At 37.6% G+C, this 25095-nt stretch overlaps 1 protein-coding gene across 1 annotated transcript; it reads right to left on the reverse strand.

The window, feature by feature from the left end:
• Positions 1-4618: 4618 nt before the first annotated feature.
• rdh10a (retinol dehydrogenase 10a) lies at positions 4619-18066 on the reverse strand. Its single transcript, XM_073830762.1, has 6 exons — positions 17388-18066; positions 16284-16519; positions 8594-8692; positions 6555-6700; positions 6097-6228; positions 4619-6007 (listed from the first exon to the last, which is right to left on the reverse strand). The coding sequence occupies exons 1-6, from the start codon at positions 17674-17676 to the stop codon at positions 5884-5886; spliced, it is 1026 nt and encodes a 341-aa protein (XP_073686863.1). The 5' UTR covers positions 17677-18066; the 3' UTR covers positions 4619-5883.
• Between the last annotated feature and the right edge of the window lie 7029 nt (positions 18067-25095).

Consider the following 25095-nt stretch of genomic DNA (forward strand, 5'->3'; position numbering starts at 1 on the left):
TGTAGTTACCATGTTTTTACTATAGTAACCATGTTTTTTGGTTTTAATTTGTAGTAAAACCATTGGTTAAATTTCATAAGGGAACCCTAGCAAATGTATTTGCAATTCCTTAAAAGGATTCTCTCGGAACACCTTAGAATATGAACAGCAACATGCTAAAAAAAGTAATGCGTTAAAAACACTCGGTACATCTTAGCAAAATAATAGCAGTGTGCTAAAAACTCTTAGAACACCTTAGTAAATATGTAGCAAAGTGCTAAAATGTTTAGAACATAGATACAGCACACTTATTGAATGTACAGCAACATGTTAAAAACACTTTGATTGGCCTTAGCAAATGTTTATAGCAACCCTCTAACACCTAGCAATATACTAAACTCGCAATCTCTTAGCAAAAGAATTTCAAATGTGCTAAAAACAATTAGAACATCTTAACAAAAGAATAGAAATGTGTTAAAACACACTTAAAACACCTTAGCAAATGTATAGCAAGGTGCTAAAACACTCAGAACACCTTAGCAAGCTAGGCTTAGCCACCTTCTAAACAACACTTGTTATCATATGTTTAGCAACATGCTAAAAACACTTAGCACCTTATTAGCAAATGTTTAGCAACTCACTGGTCACACAGAACACCTCAGCAAATTGCAATATGCGAAACTTGCAATATGCGAAAATTGCAATATACATTCCTTAGCATGATAGCTAAGTGCTAAAAACAAATAGCAATAGCAATGTGTTAAAATGACTCGTTATCAATAGTAATGTGGTAAAAACGTGAAAATTAACCATGGTTTAACTATAATAAAAGTGTAGTGGGGGTTTATTAATGTTTATTAACATTTGTAACCATAGTTTACTACAAATACCATGGTTAAACTATGGTTAGCATAGCAAAATCGTGGTTAATAGGTGGTACTATAGTAACCATGTTTTTTTGTGTGGTTTTCATTAGAACACCTTTGTAAATATACTGTAAGGTGCTAAAAACACTCTGACAATCTAAGTAGAACAATAACAATTTGCTAAAAAAAAAAAAAAAAAAAACACCACTGCTATTTCTTAAGAAAATTAAAAACCTAGTTACTTTGTTTTGATTGGTGTTTTTTCTGCTGGATGAATGAAAAATGGATCAGTCTCACTCGAACATCAATATAAGGGCTTTTGTAATTATAACTATCAATTACAGGTAGCTGCATTAGTGTGAAAGTTAATCTTACAAACACATTCAGATTGAGGAAGAACTCCGTTTGAAGGCTGATGGATTGACTGTTGACCTCTTTCTCCCATTTGTTAAATATATTCGCGTACTGATAAGCATTTAGCACATTACTAATACTGCCAATATCCCTGATATGCCTCAAATGTGACAAGATCATTTTTTTACCTCAAATGAATAGCTGTGGATGAGATCAAATGTCGTCCTTCGAATGTTAAAAATCGTCAATGAGAATTGCTCTGTCCCGTTTGACCCATATAATGCTGTTAACTTTGCTATGGGGCAACAAAGTTCATTGATTTTTCCACCAGAATTAAGTGTTATCGACCTTTTAAGACTAAATCAGTGCTTATGCTACTCTGCTGAGTGAAAGGGATAAGGGAATCCATCTGTATGTGTGAGGGAAGTATTTCATCTTTTGTTTTCAAAGCTATGGATTTCTGGCACTGTGAAGCTTAATTATTTTCTTAGTGGGGAGTTGCTTCAGTAGACTGATCTTATCTTGACAATTACTGTAGCTGCAGGAGTTTTGATGTGTCAAACGCCTGTATTAACACTAATCTCTTAGTACGAACCATCAGTCAGGGCAATAAGCCGGACTCAAACACCTTTACTGCTGGCTACTGACGTCAGTTTGCTTCAAGATCAGTGCTTTTCAACACTTTTCAAAACCATTGGCTTTTTTATAACTTTATGTCTGCTGTGCCTGTAAGACCTTTGTTCGTCTTCGGAACACAAATTAAGATATTTTTGATGAAATCCAAGAGCTCTTTGACCCTCCATAGACAGTAAGTGTACTACCATGTTGAAGTCCCAGAATAAAACAGCCTAACAGTGTTGCCAAGTCTGTGGTTTTCCCGCGGAATTGGGCTACTTTACCACTTTTGCCGTGGGTTGAAGCAACCCCAATAATGTGATTTTCAATGGGGGACCCCACTCAAAATGTGATTGGGCTAGTTTTGTCGTGGAAAACCTGGCAACCCTGTGTCCTAGTGCCATTTTGGAGAGTGTTCTACGTCAGCAGCATGCATTTTTACACGCAAGGAAAGCGTGTGTATGTGTTGTGATACTCTCTAAAATGGCGCTACCCTGTAGAAAAAATGGCATATGCTGGTTAGGTATGTTTTAGTGCTGGGATACTGGTTTTAGCTGGTTTATGCTGGTCCAGCATTAACCAGCTAAGGACCAGCATTAACCAGCTAAGGACCAGCATAAACCAGCAAAGGACCAGAATAAACCATCTTAAACCAGCATCCCAGCACCAAAACATACCTAACCAGCATATGCTGTTTTTTTCAGCAGGGTAGGCTGACTCAGAGAAGAATTGTTGAATAAAGTTATTTTTGTATTCCTTGTGCACAGTTACAAAGTGGAAATCTGAAATCGTTCAGCTGCACACTATTTTAGTATAATTTAAAGGGTTAGTTCAACCAAAAATTAAAATTCTGTTATTAATTACTCACCCTTATGTTGTTCCAAACCCATAAGACCTTTGTTCGTCTTAATAACACAAATTATATTTTTGATGAAATCCAAGAACTGACCCTTCATAGACAGCAAGTGTACTACTATGTTGAAGTCCCAGAATAAAACAGTCTAGCAGTGTTGCCAAGTCTGCGGTTTTCCCATGGAATTGGGCTACTTTACCACTGTTGCCGTGGGTTGATTTTCATGTCCGCGGGTTGAAGCGACCCCAATAACGTAATATTTAGCCCCTGGAATGCTCCAAAATGTTTTTTCACCAAAAAAACATGCATTTTACCCCCATAACGTGATTTTCAATGGGGGACCCCACTCAAAATGTGATTGGGCTAGTTTTGAGTAGTAATTTAACGGGTTTTGTTGTGGAAAACCTGGCAACCCTGTAGCCTAGTGCCATTTTGGAGAGTGTTCTACTCAGCAGCATGCATTTTTACATGCAAGGAAAGCGTGTGTATGTGTGCTGATCCTGATACTCTCCAAAATGGCACTAGGCTGATGCAGAGGAGAAGAATTGTTGAATAAAGTCATTATTTCTGTATTAATGGTGCACAGAAAGTATTCTTCTAGCTTCATAAAACTACTATTAAACCACTGGTGTCACATGGACTATTTTGTCAATGTTCTTTGTACCCTTCTGGGTCTTAAATGTGGTAGTTCCGTCGCTGTCTATGGCGGGTCAGGCAGCTCTTGGATTTCATTAAAAATAATAATAATTTGTATTCTGAAGATGAACGAAGGTCTTATGGGTTTGGAACAACATGAGGGTAACTAATGACAGAATTTTCATTTTTTGGGTGAACTATCCCTTTAATTCGCCGAAAAATGTAAATTCTGTCATCTCACCTGCGTCAGCAGTATCACATGCATAGTCGTGATTCTTTCCTGAACGCATGTCAAAGACCGACACAGAAGAGTCATTCATAAAATTACAGTTGAACCACTGATGTCACATAGACTATTTTAACAATGCCCACTACTTTTCTAGGCCTTCAACATAGTAGTTCCATTGCTGTCTAAGCAGGCTCAGAATACGCTTGTTTTTCATCAAAAATATCTTAATTTGTGTTCTGAAGATGAACGACGGTTACGGGTTTGGAACAGCATTATGGTGAGTAATTACTATCCCTTTAAGAGATGTATGCGCATTCGCTTTTCGTGTGTGTGTTTGTTCTCTGAATCACGCGTACGTTTGTGAAATGATCGTAAGATCAAATTTAGGACGTTTTTACCGTAACGTCCTATAAATATGGCGCCATGGTGTTTAAAAAGGCACGTCTTCTTATTCACTCGACCTTTACTATGACCTAGGTTTCCTGAAACATACTACGCCCACTCAACATGTAATAGGTCTGTCATATTTGGAAAATAACTCATATGCAATTCACAGTTTTGTAACATTGCTAACCTTCCAAAATAGCATTTCAATTCAGTGTATCGCTGTAAGCAGATTAATCTCTTATGAAACACTGTTAATCTGTTGTATGAGGCATTGTCACAAGCTTAGCAATTGAGGACAAGCCTCCTCTCTTCCTGTGATGCAATTCCCCTTAAACTAAACTCACTTGACTATTCTATTCACAATTTAAGATAACAGGCATTTTGACTTGAATGGAACATCTGAGTCAAACAATTCTAGTGCATAATCCCTCCCATATGCTGTGTGATACACAATAACGCTGCTGTGTGCGAGTACAGTAAGTGTAGTTCCCCTTTGTGAGCTTTCAAATCCAGAATGTCAAGTCACTCACTCCTGTGGAAGTTATTATAGTGATGCACTCAGGAATTTATTTACTAAAGTACTAAAAGCTTGAGCTTTCTGTGCCAGGTTGCTCAGGAATTTCTGGTATTTTGCCATTGCTGAGAATCAGGCTCGTGAGAAGATGTGACGGTTATGAGTAATAGACAAAAACCAACAAATAATCTAAATCATTTTATTAATTTAAGTTAGGTAGAGACACTAAACATTGGAACCATGTTGTGTGCTCTGCTATAGAGCACTCTTTAGGAAAGTTACAAAAGAGTATTTATGTCATACTGTTAACAAATGGCAAAAATGAAGAGGTAGAGATTTTAGGCTCATCACAGTCAGTGAAGGACGCCTATTGGAATGTAGTTTAAACTTGTGTTTTGTCCTTTTTTTTTGCCTTAACGTGTGTGAAAACATTTCGATGGTCCAGGTTTGAATGCACAAAAATTAAAACAAATGAACAAATTGCATCATATTGAGATTATGATGACAACATCCTCATGTTATTAACTGAAACTGGTAATTTACATGAATTTGAAATGTGAATGACTCATGATGAAAAACTGCATGGTGAATCCATTACGAAAAAGAAGTAAAAACAGGTCTGTAACCAAAAAACACTATTATTTTTCAGTTAATTCACAAGTTGGGCCTAAATATAAATGTTCAGTGGTAGAAGAAAACCAGGCCGTCCTTTACGACTGACCAACTTTCTCATATATTTACATATGCAAAATACCATAAACCTCTGTCTGTAGATTATAGAGAACAAAATCCACTCCCTTCCCACCAGCAGCTGGAAACAGACCAGCGTTTTACCCACTTGTACTTCTCATGACGTCAATAAAGAGAAATGTGGAGGGAAACAATGCAAACTATTTCTAAGAAGACATCACATGGTTCATAACTGGACCCTTTCGGACACACAATCTCCTGCCGCTGCCTTTAAATGGATCGGATTGGGGAACGGAGTTGGCTGAACGGTGTAGATAATGTCGGCAGTGTAGAGGAAAGTAAATACAGTGCATGTCTACACACAAACAAAACAAAAAAAGTGACAAGAATTTACTGTTCATACAGTAACATACTGTATAGTTTCACAAAGACGCTAGATAATGCTGGTGACTACATTACGTAAATAGTTAATTACTGAATAGCTCATGTATGATTTCAAAACTATTGACACAGTATATAGATGGATGGTTTCATTAAGCAAACCTTTAAAAAAAAAGACACAAAACATAAATCAACAAATAAATCCTTAGTGTAGTACACAGCTTTCTTTGTTCCAGAGGAACAATATGGTAAACCTTTGCATTTGCTAAATGCAAGTGCACCAGTCTAAACGCAGTCTTTTCACTTCCTTCTGCCCTCTCAGTGGTCTCATCCTCATGCGGGTTAGAAATGTACCCTTGTGGGTTAGAAACGGCGCCCTCTAGATCCCGTTCTTGGCCTCGTTGTTGTTCATCGCCTCTTTCCTTTGAGCCAGGAAGGGGTACATGCATTTATCTGCACCCAGGAACCGGTACATGCACACGATTGCTTCGAAGGGCAAAATGCTGGAGAAAACAAAACAAATGGGAGAAGGTTAACTTCGGATTGTTTCGGGGAAATTTCAAAGTCTAGTTTTAGAACTACTCGAATTTACCTTTTCATAAAGTTGACCATGTATACAATGCGAGGCGTGCAGATCATGGGCTGGTCGGTCAGGATGGCCCTCATGGACTGTTTCACACAGAACTCCGGTCTCAATGGAGGGAGAAATGGCTCGATCTCTTTCCTGACCCGCCCAGGCGAAAGAAAGCAAGGAGAAAACATGATGATTAAGAGCGGTCTTTGTTTAATAAAGTCAGCCCAAAGTGCTCCGCCAGTCAGAGCAAGTCATTATTGAGTGGAAACAGATCCAGCATGCACCTTCTATTCAAGTGGAAGCCCCTATTGTGCACATGAAAACCCAAGCTGACAGTGACATGAGAGGCCACAAGCAAAGCTACCCTGACTGTTGTTAAGCAATGTCTACTCGAACCAGATACGCATTGTGTCGTTCGCTCTTTTAGTGGCCATCTGAAACCCAATCGTGACATTTGGACGGCTCCTTTCTCTTACCTTATTCTGCATCCTCTGAACATGCCCGTGTCCACCAGGTAAGGACACACCAGCGTCATCTTGATACCGTCCTTCTCCGAAGCCTTGATTTCGTGGCTCAGGGACTCGTGGAAGCCGATGGCACCGAACTTGCTCGCGCAGTAATCCTGAAACCAAGAGGAAGCGGAGTTTAGTGAATGTTCTCAAGCTCCCCGAGGCCCTTTTCCTGTAATAGGACGGGAGCGCCGGGATCTACGGTTTCATTAGCATTCTTCTGTCGTGTATGGAGTATAGGTAGAGCTGAGCGGGAGGGTTTTGATGTGGTTCGCGGTGGAAGGGATCTTCAGAATGAAGTGGGTAAACACAGATGCGTGTAGATAAACACTCTAGAATAAAAAGGGGCTCGCAGCGGCTTGAGTCACTCTGATAATGCAAACCATAAAAAGTCACATTCAAGGAAACATAATAGGTCAGACAGTGTGACTGGGCTTCTGGGACTCTTTGAAGTGAGAGTAAAGATGAGGGCTTGTAAAATAGAAGTGCACGTACAGCTAACAAAACAAAAAAAGGTAACGTTTCCCCAAAAGGCTGCTGGGAAAACGACACCAGTTTGGACTGCAGCGAAAGAAGAGGATTGTACATGTACTAGACTCCAACCTCTGAGAGATTCCTCAAATACACAAGCTGCTTTAACGAATTCAAAATAACATTTTAGGTGCTGGAGTAGCCTAAAGAGTTACTTTTAATCTATCAATTGACTGTTAGTTTAAAATAGTGCTGTTCAATCGATTAATCTGCAATAATTGCATCTAAAATAAAAGTTTATACATGCATCTACTGTAAAATTACATTTCAGGACTTTGAAACCTTGAATGCACAAAACTGCTTCAAAGTCCTGATCTTGAATCAAATGATTCAAGAATGATCAAGGGCTTCTAGGTACCGATCTAATAAAGCAAAAGATTTGCGAACCCGCTCCGGAGCTCTAATCTAAAATCAATTGATTTGCAATCAATGCTCAAGTCCTGATCTGAATATTGATTCACAAACCATCATTTCAGATTCATACTTGAATCAAATGATTTGCGATCGGCACTCCTAGGTTCCAATCTAATTTAGCAAAAGATTCACGAATGTGCTCTGAAGTTCCGTTCTAAATTAAATGATTTGAAATCCATGCTCTGAAGTCCCGATCTGAATAATGATTCGCAAACCATCATTTTAGATCAGAACTCGGAGCTCCAAAGTCGCAATGCGCGTTTTGAAGGCCAGATCTGAATCAAACGTCATGGTTTTTAAATACATTTAAAATCATTACAAGTGATGTCGAAACTTGGGCTCTTTTAATTTAATCTATTTTTTGCTAGTAAATCGATTGATTCAAACCCATGACTTTTCAATTTAATCGGAGTGGTTCCAGCTTAAATGACTCACTCAATTGATTTGGTTAATCAGTTTTTTTCTTCAGCCATGTTTACACGACACTGTCAGTACTACTACTGGTTTAGTTTGATAGTTTTATGACATTTAATAAAATAGGCAAAAAAGTTTGTTTTTTTAATTGCGTTTTAATTTAAGTGCTTATTGAAAAAACTGAACACTTATTTCATAGATACATTGTCTTTAGTCCAAGCCCTTCTCAAGTACCTCTTATGCATATAGGCATATTGCTTTTTTATATATACATAAATATACACAGTACATACACATTACATGAACACAGACTTTTATTTTGAATGCGATTAATCGATTTGACAGCACTAGTTCAAAAACTTGTCATTGAAAATGCCAATTTTTAAAAATACATTTCTATACAATATTTACAGTATGTGTGAAACCCCAGTGGACCATGGGAAATTTGTCTCTGCAGCAGGTAGGCCCAGTGAAACCTCAGAGCATCTTTCGGCAATAGCGTGCTCCTTAATTGGCGTGGAGCGCTAGGCGTGCTGTGCGCCGCGCCGAATTTCCATGCCATAGCGAGCCAACGTGCTGAGACTCTCCAAACACGCTCTCTTTTTCAGTCTGCCAATAGATTTATGTGATGGATGCAATGTACTAACCTCCACACCAGCTGTGCTGAAAAGGCCCAGTGAACTGGCAACTGTCACAATGTGGCCATGGTTCATCTCTAGCATCTTGGGAAGAAATGCCTTGGTGGTCTGGAAGAGGAAGAGAGAGAGAGAGAGAGAAGGGGGGGGGACAAAGACAGTTATTTTGCTGATGCTGTTCGTCTCTGCCAAAGCCCTTTGATCCGTTTTTTTCCCTCCTCCCCGACTAATAATTCACTGAGACTAAACACTCATCTCCCTCATCCTGCTGGGGGAGTTAAAAAACACAATTCCATTACAGCCCTAAAGGCCATTTACAGGGAGCTTGCACTTAGGAGATTAATTTATGTACAGCTCCATTTGTTGGGGTAGTTCGAAAAGTTTTCATTTAACTTGGATGGAAAGCAAACTACTTTAATGGATGCGGTATCGCTCCAGACCTTGAGGCGGTTTGGTATTGGTCTGAAATGGCTTATTAAAATGGTGAATAGAGCACTTGCCAGTTCACAACAAGTGGTTTGTCTGTGGTTTCCTCTTTTCCCACAACGAGTTGGTCCCAAGAGTGGCATCTCAGTATCAAGTGCACAAAGCCCAGGCGGCGTACTCACTCACCACTGTCACCACAATACGGCTAAAGACCACAACAACACCGCTGTAGGTCAACAAAGACGGGAAACAAACACCACCTTTTTAGCCTGGATCAAGCATTAGCATTGGAACAATTAAAGGCATAGTTATGACTTCTGAAGTTGTAACAAAGAAACTAAAATGTAAGAGTCAAGGAGTTGAACTTGTAAACCATACTAAAAAACTGCCAACTGAAAACAACAATTAACTACAACAGTTGGACTTGTACCAAGTAAACTGGACTAGATTTGTTAACGTTTTTCAGCTGCTTTGACATCCTGCCTGGCTGTTATTGATGGTTTCTTTCATGCAATGAATCGGTGCCATCGTCCACTTTCGCCTGAGCCTGGTTGGACAAAAGACAGCGAGAAAAAAAAAAAAAAAAAAAAAAACACACACCACACACCACACATATAAGCATGCCTCATCTTCAATTCTCTTTAGACCCAGGGGAAGTGAGGGGGTGGACACAATAATGATGAAAAACATGACCGGCGTCATCCCTTTACGGCTTTCTTAGAGAAGACTTGCTGTACAAGCCTCACAGAACTGCCTGTGGCTTTATAGTCAATCCTCAATGGAACACGAAACATGCTATGAAAAAAAAAAAAAAAAAAAAAAAAAATAATATTGCAAGAGCCAAAAACAACACAGCCCCTTCCAGAGGCCTTCAATGATATCACCATTTCTAAACAAGCCCGGCAGAAGTGGACCTTGGCCACGCTTGAGAATGGTACCATCTTGCACGGTTTTGTGTGCGCTTCGCGCCTCTGCCAGCCGTTTTAACACGTCAGCTTGACATGTTGTTGAAATATGGCACTGGAATCTTTCAAATACACTTCCACTGACTTCACTTCCATGAAGCAGGCCAGTCGTGCGATTGAGCGCTGTGGCCCACATGCTATGCATTTAATCCCTGAAGTTAACAGTAAACTGTGCATTTTTCCAGCGCATTAAGTGTAAAATTGCTCTTAATATTCATCTCATTGTGTTGGGGGTGGAGCAGACTTGGACCAGTTTGAAGCTGTACTCGTGCCTTGCATGCCAAACTGATGGTAAGTATGCGTGCAAATGAAGAATTAGGGTAGATTGGGCCTGTGGTGCACATATGCTAACATCTTCCAAACACTGCAATCTACAGTATTAAAATGTGATTTGGAAAGTTTGGGCTATGTGCTGCTTCCAATGAGACAGACTAGAATGATAAAAAGACAGAAAGTCACGATTCAGGCAATCGAAAGTCTGCTCTTACATCAAGTGGTGAAATACTTACTCTCACTACAGAACTTTAAGCCATTCAGCTAGCTCACTGTAATTAAAACCATCAATGAAAATGTGATGTTGAGAACTAGACACGTTCATTAACATAAGATTAATGAATGTGCATTACATCGAGGCGTTGGACAAGGACACCTAATAAGTTATACCAACATCCAATCTACATTTACCTCATATTAGTAAACACTTACTATACAAAAACCACTTTGGATCCCAACAACTTGGCTGTTCAAAGGTTGAATCTACCAAACCAGCAACATTACAACCTCAACTCCTTGACCAATCAAACTCAATATTGTCGATTTTGGTCAAGTAATTGGGCTGGTTATCAAGGCAATGTAACAAATTAAACCAACATTTCTCGCTCAGCTACAGTTACTTAACCAAAATCAAACCCAACATTACTAGTCTAGCTGCTTGCTTAATGTGGACTTTGACTGGCCTAGCAGCCAACCTGGTAATGTTGGGTTTGACTTCGGTCAAGTAACTGGGCTGGTAATTAATTCAAAGTTATCAATTAAACAAACATCACCCGTCCAGCTACAGTACTTGACCAAAATCAAACTCTGCATTTGTCATGTAGCTAAACTGGTAATGCTGTGATTGATTTTGGTCAAGTAACTGATCTTGTAATCAACCCAGTGTTACTAATTAAACCCAACATTTGCAGTCTATCTTCTTAACTGATGTTGAGTTTGACTGGTCATCTTGCTAAGCAGGTAATATTGGGTTTGATTTTGGTCAAATAACTGGGCTGGTTATCAATCTAACATAACCAATTAAACCAAAATGACCTGCCCAGCTATACTTGGCCAAACCCAACATTACCAGTCTAGCTACTTGGCTTATGTTGAGTTTGACTACTCAAGCATCCAAACTGGAAATGTTGGGTTTGATTTTGGTCAGGTAGTCAACCTAATGTTACCAAGTAAAAGCAGCATTTACTGCATCTTGTCTGTCAACTTGCTAAGCAAATAATATTGGGTTTGATTTTGGTCATGTAACTGGGTTGGTTATCAATCCAACATTACTAATAAACCAAAATTACCTGCCCAGCTACACTTGACCAAAATCAAACCCAACATTACTAGTCTAGCCACTTGACTAATGTTTAGTTTGACTGGTCAACTTGCTAAGCAGGTAATATTGGGTTTAATTTTGGGCATGTAACTGGGCTGGTTATCAATCAAACATTACCAATTAAACCAAAATTACCCACAAAGCTACAATACTTGACCAAAATCAAACCCAACATTTCCAGCTTAGCTGCATGCCCACCCTGTTGAGAAAAACAGCATGCTGGTTGGGTACATTTTGAAGCATGGCAGCTGGTTTAAGCTGGTCCTTAGTTGGTCATGAGCTGGTTTAGGCTCATCATGGGCTGGTTTAAGATGGTCATTGGGCTGGTCCTAAACAACTAGCTCCTGCTCAGGGCCAGCTCATAACTAGCTCAGGACCAGCTTAAACTAGATGCCATGCTTCCAAACATTTTTTTTAACATTGCAGTCAAAATCAACATTGATAATATAACTTGCATGGTAATCAACCCAATGTTACCAATTAAATCCAACATGCGAAGTCTATCTTCTTAGCTAATGTTAAGTTTCACTGGTCAAGTTGCTAAGTATGTAATATTAAGTTTTAGTCATGTAAACGGGCTGGTTATCAATCCAACATTACAAATTAAACCAAAATTACCTGCCCAGCTACACTTGACCGAAATCAAACCCAACTCAGTCTAGCTAATTGACCAATGCTGAGTTTGACTGGTCAAGCAGCTAAGCTGGAAATATTGGGTTTAATTTTGGTCAAGTAGCTGTGCTTGACCAAATCAAACTCAACATTACCAGCTCAGGCACTTGACCATTAGTCTCTCAACCCGTAACCTCCAAACTTGCACAAATGAGCAGAAATGGCTAAGGGTGTTTGCAAATACCCAATCTGCTATGGAATGAGGGGGCCACTGATGTGGGCATGGCCTTGCTGACCTCTCAGACACAAAATGTGTGAAACCGAACAGAAGTTCATGTCTTAATTCATAGCTTCCGTAATTGCTTCTCAGCGCCTGAGTTTACGCTAAATTAACTTCCAACAGCAGAGAGCTTCCTTGGCCCTTGCAGTGGTTCTATGCCTGTTGTGCTCTCTAATTGATACAAGCTCAAGTGCATCGCTTCTCACAAAGCTCTTCACAGCTGCCGTGTCAGCCTGGATTAGTGCTAATGTTTGACCAATAGGAATATGCACAAATATTGCCACACATAAAAGCCCAGATGGCCGTTAATTAAAAGAAAGTGGACCGACCAGAGAAGTGCAGCAAAGCATTGGCCAGATTGATGTACAGCCCTCAGACTGAATGACCAGAGAAAATGAAGCAGGGGCTAATTGATATGCTGTTACTGTATTGCCAATGTCTCATTAAAATGGGGGACAGGATCTATGGAATCAAAGATGGTTTAACCTTACGCCAAATCAAGCCAATGGTGAATCTTGTTGGCCAGGAACTCTGCAAATATAAGCAACCCCAAGTCAAATAAGAGCTACAGGTGCATTGGCCTTGAGCAGGACCATCTAAAACTACTCAAGTAAGACCCTTCTGCCTGGCTGCTCCCTTTCTCCTGGTCTAGCAGGAATGCAGGCTGGAGAACTTGGCTCCTGTCGTTTGGCATCTTGTCAAGCTGATCCCTAGACAAGAAAGCAATTGTCACATAAGTGGGTCAGGCAGCAGCTCCCCATTACCAGCAAGCTTGTGTACAAGACTCTCTTTCCCTTGATGCTTTTCTCTAGGGACAGCCCTGAGCCTTTTGCTTCAGCCACGCTCACTTAGCAACTAGGAGGCTTTCACGGACACCACTGCACCCAGGTGTGGAATGCGCTGCTCACATATCGCCCATTATGGGGTCAACATCAGAAAGAAAGAACCTCTCCAAAACTGACTAGGCACTAAATCTAGTCATCTGCATCACTTAAACTTTTACTTCACCAAGTACCAGTCAGCCCCCCACAGTCTGGTTTAGTGGAGAACTCACTGGTCCTAGGACTCAAATGCAGCTGTAAGTATGGAAAGAGTGGAGGGCCTCAGTCTGAGATAATGGCCTCACTTCCTGTTGGCTCCTCCAGCTTTGTTGCATTCCCACTATGCTATCCAACAAAATAAAGATGATGTCCATCTGGAGTTTACCCTTCCCGCCTTAAGAGTTTCGAAACACAGCGGAGCGGTGAAATGAAGGCGCTGAACCGGCTGCCAGGTCATGTTTGAGACTCTTTAAGAGGATGACATGGACCTGTTGAAGACAGGCTTAAGAAACTTCACTATGGCCAGAGAAAAGAATAATGTAATGAAATTAGAAGGATTTGGAGGGCGGTAGCTTTAACTTGGAAAGTTAATAGAACAAACAAATGTCTAAAAAAAAAACCAAGTATGATTTATTCTCCATCCTACATGGAAAAGTAATGGACCTGAATGGCACATTAGCACATTGAGAGATTAACAAACCAATTAAATTGCTTAATCACAGTTTTCTTGCCTATATTATCACACATGTGATTAAAATTAAATATACATTAAAAAAAAAAAAATGAAAAGGCCACAACACTTTGAAAATTTGATTATTTTTCAATTGCTCTAAATTAATATAACATAAACATTTTTTACAGTGTGGCAACCAAGCTTAAAGCTTTAAAAGTAAAATAAATAAATAGGGCTGTCAAACGATTAATCACATCCAAAAGAAAAAAAGTTTGTTTACATACTATATGCGTGTTTACTGTGTATATTTATTATCCATATATAAACACACATACATGTACATATTTAAAAATATATATTTTTATACTTGTATATAATTTAGATTATTATGTGTGTATTAAATATACACATAATAAATATACATAGTACACACACATAGTATGTAAACAAACTTATATTGGATGCTATTATTTGCGATATAGCCCTATAAATAATACAAATAAATAAAAATGAGGGATTGGAGTCCCATGCTCACTCACTGGGTCTGGGGGAGGGAAGACCCTCACCCATAAAAATGTAAAAATGTTTGTCCCTGCCCCTTTAATTAAAGTGACAGCGCTAAACACCACATAATTCATGCATATTTAAAATATAACTTCTGTACAAAAACATACCAACACAATGCATTGTAAATAGGAAAGAAGAAGGAAAAAAAGGAAGTCTTTCAGTGTTATGAAGCACATGCAAGCAGCAAACCAATTAGGAGAACATGCTTGTGTAAGAAAGAAAGAGAAAAAACAGTGTTGGTGCATTTCTATTCAGCTGGCTTGTGGCTTTAATGACCACATCCTCCACTCGGTATTCCTTGCCTGTCCTTAATGATTAAGCTCCGCTTTCATCTTAAACCCCCACAAGAAACCATGCGCTGCATAAAGCTTAAGCAAACACAACCAGAACCTTAATGAGAATCCCAACTCTAACAAGTGCTACAGCACCACTGAACATGTTAGCTTCCAAGTAAAAAAAAAAAGAAAAATAAATACAGATAGCAAAGAACATGGTGTACACTTAAGCCCAGTCTGTGGCCAAGCATCTCCATGCTTCATTGACATATCTGCCAATGCGAAAAAAGTCTTCGGAAGTATGATATTGTAATGTAATATCTTAATACTCTAAGAATGTCAAAAAGTCCTAACAATATTTATTAATACATTTATTTTCCAAGCAGTCTGGGGTGATGTCAACCCTCACTTCTCCAATAAACATTAACCATCCTGTCTTGCTAACCATTATTAAAATATAAAAGACACGTGCAAGGAATGATTTAAAACAAAGTGTCCCATTACAGCTCACCCCACAAGGTGGTCTCAGTAAGACAATGCAAACTACAGACAGGCCTTTTACGCATTTACTGGCAAGAGGTTAATTAGTGAGGCCAAGTGAGAATGGACTCGTCCAAATGGTACTTCCCCAGGCAGGACGTGCTCTTCGATGGGCTTTAAATTAACAAACCAAGGCAGAGCAGATTGTTCCTGGTGATCTTACTAAAACCCCCTGCTGGAGTTCTCTTGCTCAAAGCTTGTTTATATCCGCAGAACGAGGAGCTTTGGAAGGGACTATGTTGAAACGGCAGGGGGCATGTTAATAAAACCTCTCAAAGTGGAAGTATGGTTTTAAGATCAGTTCTGATGTTATAACTCACATGGACTGACTTGATGAAGTCAGGGAGGGTAATCTGATCCTAGATCAGCTCCTGTACTGATATTCTCACTGAAAACATGCCAGATCCTCATAATCTCACAGCCTGTGGATGTCTGCTTCAGCAGAACATCCAGACTGAGCCTTAATATTAATACAGGCTACCACAAACAAACAAAAAAAAATGAGCAACATAGACTAAGAAAGAAAAAGCCAGACAGATAAGACTGAGGTGATTGCATGAGGAATATGCAACTCTTACTGGAGTCTTTTCAGGGGGAGAAGGGCTCCCATCTCAGACGACTGACACATTTGTTTGTGCTCAACGACACCAGATGGATTTAACAACTGAGATTCAAAGTGGTGTAGATTCTAACATTGCTCTTTCACCGTATAAGTCTAGTTATAATGAACATGGAGCAAAAGAGGTTTGCTTTCCAACTTGGCTCAAGTGCAAATACCAGAGGAGAGAAATGAGTGTGCTGAACAGATGGGTGCATGGACAGTGGCATCATGTGACTAACTAAACGAAGGCATTGCACTGCTCTACTCTACCTTTAGGATGCACACTGACTGGTTACGCTGTTAAATCAGCTACTGCCATATACAGTTACAATGTTAACTAGGACTTACCCAGAAGTGTGCATGGCAGTTCACAACCATGGTCCTCTCGATGAGCTCATCAGGGCACTCCAGCAGGTGGTGGCCGGATACAACACCAGCGTTGTTGATCAACAAGTTCACTTCGCCAACTTCCCTCCGCACTTTCTCTGCTGTGGAGTACACGCTCTCTCTCTTGCCCACATCAACAACGTATGTATACACCTGCGGCTGGAATGGAGGGACTTCTTCCACACCACCAACAGCTCCTTTGGAAAAACACATTAAATCATTAAAACTCAAGCTTGGTTTTAATGGGTTACATTGATTCAGAGTTTAAAAATGAGTGAAAACCACAACTATATATAGAAATATAACCAGTTTTGAAGAAAAAAAAAAAAAGAAGAATATTATTAATCCCTCACACTGATATAGCCTGCAAGTTTTAATGTTTTGGACATGTGATTGCCAGCAGGTAAACAGTGCTAAAACCAAAATTTGCAGGCTCCTTTTTATTAAAATAATTGGTTTAGATATTTTGAATCTTTACATCAAGCATTTGGCAAAAAAATATGTCATGGAGCCAACAATTTAAATGAATATACAACTAAGATAACTTCACCTAGTTTATACAGATAAACATATCTACAAACTGATGATTCTCTAATTAATATTGCCATAAAAGATCAGGTGTTTTACACAAAACAATAGTAAACTAACTTTGAATAATATTTTTTGAATAATAAACTTGTAAATAAACTTTACAGCCATTCATTCTCAAGTGAAAAACATAGCATTTTAAAATAACGTTAAAAATGTAAAAAATAAATTGGACAACCTGTAGCACAACTTAATGAAAATAAGAATAGAAACAATACATTCTAACACTTTTTATGCTTTTATATATAATAAATGTTGATCATGTTGTAGTTATATGTTATTATTTAGCTATTATTACCAATAAGGGTAAAAAGAAATTGTAAGAGTCATCTCTTATACATCAACTATTCAAGAAATATACATACAAAACAAGATTAAATACCTACAAAGACACAAAGCTACCTGTACTTTAATTCATTTTAAATATGATGAACATTTTAGTTTAGGTAAACATAAATATAAAATCATTCAATTTACCCTCTTTTGCCATCGGGTTGTCTTGCTCTCTGTAGATCTGTCGCACCATCTCCGCAGTTTCCTCGTTGCTGTGGCTGTTGATATCCCACAGCACCAGTGTAGCTCGACGCCGGGCGAACTCCTTGGCGAAGAGCCGCCCGAGTTCGCCGCCCGCTCCGGTGATCACGCACACCTGTCCCGCTACGCTCTTCTCCTTCGGCCGTATGAGCCACTTGAGTCCGGCCATCACGATGGCCCAGAGAACTTTGAGCATAACCACGAAAAACTCCACGACAATGTTCATCACCATGTCTAATGCCGAACTGTGACTTTGTTTTAAATAAAAATGAACGTCCAGTTAATATCACACCTAAATGACTAAACAACCTGAGTTCTGCAGTTGTGCTGCTACCATTCGTATATAATTTATTCTGTGCGCCTATTTAAGCTTATGGGGTGAACATCCAATTAAACCCCAACTGTCATACAACTACTAATATACAAATATAAAATCCTCTAAACCAGTCAACAGTATAACGCATTAAACATTCAAAATATGAGCAGCACAAATAAAACCACTACAGATACAGCCGAGTGTCCCCGCCAGCGAATGCCCGTGTAAAACCTATCGTATCCCGGCACGGATGCGCTCGATAGCTGCCAGTGCGCCGCTGCTCTGTGAGCGAGATAGAGCCAGACTCCTGACTGATCTCATCAGAGCCGCTGCTGCTGCTCCAGCTCTATTTAAACCAGCCCCTCTCCACAGGACCCCACAGAGTGATTGGCCCAGATGCCTGATTGAAATTTACATCTACTTAGCTCAGCTGTGGACGTTTGGGAAAACAGTGGATGCGTAATAACACTGTCTGACTAATAAATAGTTGTGGTTGTATTTTTAATGCGTAGGCGGATGTTTGAATGAATGTGTTATATCAGTGCATATAATTGGATGTTGAATGATTTGTGCTTTGCTTGGAGCAAATAAAAAGTGTTTAAACATCCAACAATAGGCTGACAGCAAAAGCAGAGAAACACAATATAAAGTTGCTTATACAAAATGGTAAATATTTTAAAGAGTACTGCGGAAATGTAAATGGTTAAATAAAAGCTAGACATACGAATATACTATATGTATAAATAATAATAAGCAGGCTTGTGAGGGTTATGTTAAAAATGTAAAAAAATTAGTATTGTAATCCAAAGCAGAACAGTATGAAATGTAATCTGATTACTTCTGGATTCCTTTGAGGTTACATTCGTAAATATAGTCAAGTAAAAGCAATATCATCAAAATACTTAGACTTTTTTTATGGATGATGCTAAATATATAAAATATTTAAGTTTTAATCCTAATATTTACTAAATGTAACTGTAATCTGATTACTTTTTTATGCAACTGTAGTTACCAGTTTTTTTTTTTTGTATCCAGATTACGTAACACTGTTACATGCATTCCGACCCAAGTGCATCTGAAAATGTTATTTTATTCTGAAAATGCACTATGAAGCTTTTCCACATCACTTTTTGTAATGTGGATATCATGATTTCTATGAAAACCAACTGAAGAAAGAACAAACTGAATCCTAATACCATAAAACTGAAGGCTTTGCATGTTTGTTCCCATGCAGTCCAAATAAAGCCTGAGGAGGAAAACTATTTTGCTGGAACACTGTTACCAGATGGCAAAGAGGAGAACAGCCAGTCACTGGGATGGCTGAGTTCTTTAAGAATGGATTTGAGCTTCTCAAAAATTGCTGAAGAACTGATGGTGCACTGATGGAACTACACTGTCTTCACTGCCCTCTGCAGTTCTTTGCGTTTAGATACAGAGCAGTTTCTGAAGCGTTTAAATCAGTAGTCCTTCCTTAGTTTGATTGTGACCTGCACCACAAAACCAGGATTTTTTAGATTTTTGTATACATACAGCTGAATAAATAAGCTTTCCATCAATGTATGGCTTGTTAGGATAGAACACAATTTGGCTGAGATACAACTATTTGAAAATCTGGAATACACTCTAAAATATAAAGATTCTTTATTAGCATCAGTGGTTCTATGAAGAACCTCGAACGTAGAACCTTTCAAATGCAGAAAAGGTTCTATATAGTCGAAAAAGTTTTTTCAGATTTTTAAAATGTTCTTCAAAATGGTTCTTCTACAAACTGTTCACTGAAAGGTTCTTTGGGGAATGGGCAATGCCAAAACTCCCTTCTGGAACCTTTATTTTTAAGAGTGAATGAGGGTTCCTAAATATTGAGAAAATCGCCTTTAAAGTTGTCCAAGTGAAGTTCTTAGCAATGCATATTACCAATCAAAAATTAAGTTTTGATATATTTACAGTAAGAAATGTACAAAATATCTTCATGGAACATGATCTTTACTTAATATCCTCATGATTTTTGGCAGGAAAAGAAATAATTTTGACCCATACAATGTATTTTTGGCTATTACTATAAATATACCTGTAGTTCACAATGTTCTCTTTGGTCAGGAGAAGTTATTGTCCTGGCATTAAACTAGTGTTTCAACCTCCTTAGAAAAATGTATAAACCTCATTTACCAAAGCTGTCAGAAATCAAATGCAAAGGTTGCTGGGAAAAGATTCATCTGGGCAGTGAACAGTATTACCAGCATGTAAGGGCTTCAAGTGCCTTCTTACATAAACTAATCACTAAATATGTGACATGAACCGATGGAAGTGGATTATGCATCCAAACATTCTTGCATGAACATAGTATTCCGTAGAAACCAGTGGATGAATCAATAAAGCATTTGCAATTTAGTGTTTCAAAATCAGTCTTATATTGTTAGTGATTGCATGTGTTATTGAAAACCCTCAGTAGCCAGTGTTGGATGTTATCCATAATCAAACGTCATTATATTCTCAGATTCAGTTATGAATAGCTATGATTAAAGAGTTACAAATAGTGCTGTCAAACGATCAATCGCATTTGAAATACATTTTTGTTTACACAATATGTGTATGTACTGTGGTTATATATATATATATATATATATACACACACACACACACACACACACACACACACACACACACACACACACACACACACACGTTTTAGTATAAGAAAAATGTTGTTTACATATTAAAAAATATAAAATATCAATTATATGAATATAAATAATTACTGTATGTGTGCGTGTATTTATATATAGCCTACATAACAAATACACCCAGTATACACACATATAGCCTATTATGTAAACAAAAACTTTTATTATAGATGTGATTATTCGCGATTAATCGTTTGACAGCACTAGAGATATAAATAAACAGATTACTTGATTAGAAATATTATTGGCTGTTATCTTTTATACGTCTTAATGGGATTCATTCTAAATTTTCTCTTCTCTAAAGCATGTTTGGTTTCGCCATTAGCTAATTCTTTTTTTAAATATCTGTTCAGCCACATGAATGATTAACTTTATGAATGAACCACGGCAGATCTGTGTTCCTACCATCATTTGAAAGACTGTTGCATGTAACCTTATACAAAAATGCCTTTACAAAGTCGCCACCTCTTGGACTGACGCTGTAAATACACATTCATTTCGGGAAGGTTTTGATAATACTAGTGTGTTGGTTTACGATTTAAAATGGTTGCTTAATTTTAAACATTCATATTATTAGTTTTATGCAGTACAGTAAATAAACACGTAAATAAAATATTGTTTATATGCTGTTTTGAGGATTTATTTCGTTTATTTATCTATATTAAGCTAGTAGCTGCAAATCATAGGCTACACAACTGAACTAATTTAACCCAGCAAACTCCGTATGGTTATTTAATATATAGACGTGTGTTTATTTTTGCATGAGTGAAATCAAATACAATTTTGCTGTTAGTTGCGTCACGTGGTTGTGGTAGTAGTCACTATGGAAACGTCAACGCAATGGACTATCAGCTTCTGTTTTTTTACTTTTATTCACCGCCGTATATAGGGCCTAAATAATGGCCGTAACTTCTAGTGTTAAGCTTCTTAAACGAACTAAAATGACATTATAGTTTGTCCGACAACTGAAAGTGGAGATGACGCTTTATACCGGCGTCGTTAGACCAAAACTGAAGTCACTGCCAACTGAAACTCCTCTGAAAATACAAGACATTACAGACGGGCGACCCAGTTATCCTTCAAACTTCATCTCCAGTCCTCCAGTGTCTGGATGTTCCACGGCTGCCGAATCCGGGCTAAATGTTTTCTCATCAAGACAAAAATACCCTTGCAGTCCGAGCGGTGAGGAATTTTTATACTGAATCCTCCATTAGAGTTTCATTGGATGCATTTATCTGTATGTCCAGTGCTGAAGAGTTTCCAGACAATGAACTGTAATAGATGTTTTATTATATAACATGTAACGTTACATTTAACGTTTAATATGAAATTGTAGATTCAAGGAATCTAAAGCCTGAGAGTGTCAGCTCTATTACTGAAGGGTGAGTATACTTAGAAAATAATAACAAACATCCATATAGAAACGTTCACAGAAATATTTGCACAAACTTGCAAAACTGAGGTAATTAGTTACGAAAGTTGCATTAATGACCATTTTATGACTGACACATTATTCTACATTGTTTGTGTCTTTCTAACTTCACAGGCCTCTGCTGCCATTTTTAGCCAAAAATCGCTCAGCAGTCGCCAAACGCAACATTACCTCACAAAACAATGTGTCTGACAGTGGTATTTCTGGCCGCCATTTCTTATTTGATAAACGATGGAGAAATGGAGCGTACATCACTAATGGTATTGAAGGTACAGTATTTATCCCTCTTTCCATTTATAATATAGTAGTTGTGTTATGTATTGTATCCTAGTAGTATACAAATGGGGAAAAGACAAAGAAAGTATCTTAATTTCCTGTGTTTTTAGATTATGATACTGTCACATCATTATTTGATGAGATGGAACAAATGTGTAATTGGTAGTTTCAGTGAGGTAGTCAATAGATGGCGCTCACAACATTCACATGTGTATAAAAGAATAAATGTAGTCAGGGAATGCTAATTTTAACTTAATTTAAAGTGGTTAGATGATTATGTTATTTGTAAATGTTTCTATTATTTCCTCTGGAAACGTTGAGACTTTGTAATGTACCCTACCAGTCAAAAGTTTTTGAACAGTAAGATTGTTTTTAAGAATTTTGTTCTGCTCACCAGGCCTGAATTTATCTGATCCAAAATACAACAAACGCAGTAAATATTGTGAAATATTTTTACTATTTGAAATAACTGCTTTCTATGTGAATATATTTTTAAAAAGTAATTTATTCCTGTGATTAAAGCTAAAGTTTCAGCATCATTACTTCAGTCTTCACCAGTGTCACATGACCCTTCAGGAATAATTCTAATATGCTGATTTGCTGCCAAATAAACATTTGTTTATTATTATCAATCTTTAAAGCAGTTGAGTAAATTCTTCAGTATTCTTTGATGAGTAGAAAGATCCAAACACCAGCATTTATCTGAAATAAAAAGCTTTTGTAACATTATACACAATACCATTCAAAAGCCTGCAGTCGGTATAATTGGGGGAAAGAAATTATAAAAAGTAATGCTTTTATTTAGCAAGGATGCTTTAAATTGATCAAAAGTGATGATAAAGACATATAAATGAATAAATCAAATAAATGCTGTTCTTCTGAACTTTCTATTAATCAAAGAAACCTGAAAAATTCTACATCATAATAATAATAAATGTTTTTTAAGCAGCAAATCAAAATATTCAAATAAATTCAAAGTCAAAGGAATAAATTATATTTTAAAAAATATAAAAATATAAACCGTTATTTTAAATAGCAAAATTTTTCAAAACTGACGCTGTTTTTCTGTACTTTGGATTAAATAAATGCAAGATAGTCAAGCAGAATGTTTGAAAAACATTCAAAGTCTAAAACCTTTGGTAGTGTAAATGTGTTTATTTTCCCAAACAGATAATGTTCTGATGAACCACAACCCTACAAATCCACTCTCTCAGGATTTCCATGTTTATCACTCTCACAATTTAACCAGATTTGCCCACCGCAAAGAACTCTGCCCACGCAACTCGAGACCACTTATTTGCGGGTGAGCTCTTCAAGACTTTTGAAATCATGCTATAATATGATTTGTTCCTCAATTACTAATATTCTCTACATCAATTCCAGGTCTGATTATCTGACCTCATTTCCATCGGTTCTGTTACCAGCCACTACCCCATCTGTTAATGGTCGACTCTGTTTATCACAGAACTATAAAAACAGGTAACAATTTTTTTTTCTTTGTATTTGGCTATACATATATGTACATGTCAAAGTTTTTGAACAGTATAATTTTTAATGTTTTTTAAAGCCTGCATTTATTTGATCCAATGTACAGCCAAAACAGTAAAATGTTGAAATCGTTTTACTATTTAAAATACCTGTTTCTATTTTAAAATGAAATTTATTAATGTGATTTCAAAGCTGAAATTTTAGCATTCTCTCATTTGCTGTTCAAAAAACATTTATTATTGTTACTATGTAAAAAACAGCTGAGTAGAATTTGTTCAGAAGAACAGCATTTATCTGAAATATTTTTTTTGTAACATTATAAATGTCTTTATCATCACTTTTGGTCAATGTATAGCATCCTTGCTAAATAAAAGTATCAAATTCTATAATTTCTTTCCCTAATTTCGTTAAATAGTAAAATAGTTCACAATATTACTGCGTTTGCTGTATTTTGGATCAAATATATGCAAATAAAATAAATTACTTAAAAAAAGCAGTGTATTGTATACTTGCTCTATTTTTTTCTCATCTTATTCTCTACATTTCAGATTAAGGATGATAAACAGAGCGCGCAATCTTTTCTCTGATGGTACTAACAACAAAAGTAAGCATTTCAGCTTTAAGCTTAAAACTAATGTTTAAATGTTTACGGGTTAGCAACGATTAACTGATTCATTGTCATTTACTTTGTGATAACCCATAGGTTTAGCATGTAGCATGTGTTATTTAGGTGTTTGCTCAGTGGTTAACAGGTGAGATCTCTCACTTCCCTCCTTTTACAAATTCAGAACACAGACATTGATGAATTTCACATATGTATTTCATCAGCTTAAACATTAAATACACATACTTAACTCACTTAACACTTAAGTACACACACACAGCTCACATCCCCCGTCAGACTGTAGGCCATTATTGAAATTCCCAGTCTTTTGTATGAGGTGAGAAGAGTGTTACCTGTGTAAACCTGAATAAGCAAACTGTGCTCTTGTCTAACCAGCCTGTGGGCCGGTAATTGTTTTTCAGCCCCGTCCTACCCTGATCCACACCTGGGTGCCTCAGCTTCTTTTGTTCAGAGGCTCACAGAGATTTCCTCTATGGAAGCAGAAACAGTTCGGCAGGAGAGAATAAAGAGACTCAAGAAGATCAATAGGCAGGACTCTTAATCGGAGTTCATTAGCCAAAGAAGAAACACTTGACTCCTGAAATCACAACTGTGCCAAGATGGAGTAAATAAAGTCAAGGAGCAAAACTTGAGAGGTACAGAGTGTTGTAGTAAAGCCACTATGTTATAACGATTACTGTAGCAACCATTTACATCTCAGATGTAAAACTATCAGTTATTGTTGAATTTAAAATCAAATTCACCTGAGAGTGAATCGTGTATTGGCCAAGAATAACTGCCTTAAAGGAGAAGTTCTCTTCCAGAACCAAAATTTACAGATAATGTACTCACCC

This window comes from Garra rufa, chromosome 24 (genome assembly GCF_049309525.1).
Source record: "Garra rufa chromosome 24, GarRuf1.0, whole genome shotgun sequence".
NCBI classification, from domain to species: domain Eukaryota; kingdom Metazoa; phylum Chordata; class Actinopteri; order Cypriniformes; family Cyprinidae; genus Garra; species Garra rufa.

Coding starts and splice junctions, on each gene's coding strand:
- rdh10a (XM_073830762.1), bottom strand. CDS start 17,676: ATGGTGATGAACATTGTCGTGGAGTTTTTCGTGGTTATGCTCAAAGTT. Junction 8,693..16,283: donor ACTGCCATGCACACTTCTGG/GTAAGTCCTAGT, acceptor TTCCTCTTCCAG/ACCACCAAGGCATTTCTTCC. Junction 6,008..6,096: donor ATGGTCAACTTTATGAAAAG/GTAAATTCGAGT, acceptor TGTTTTCTCCAG/CATTTTGCCCTTCGAAGCAA.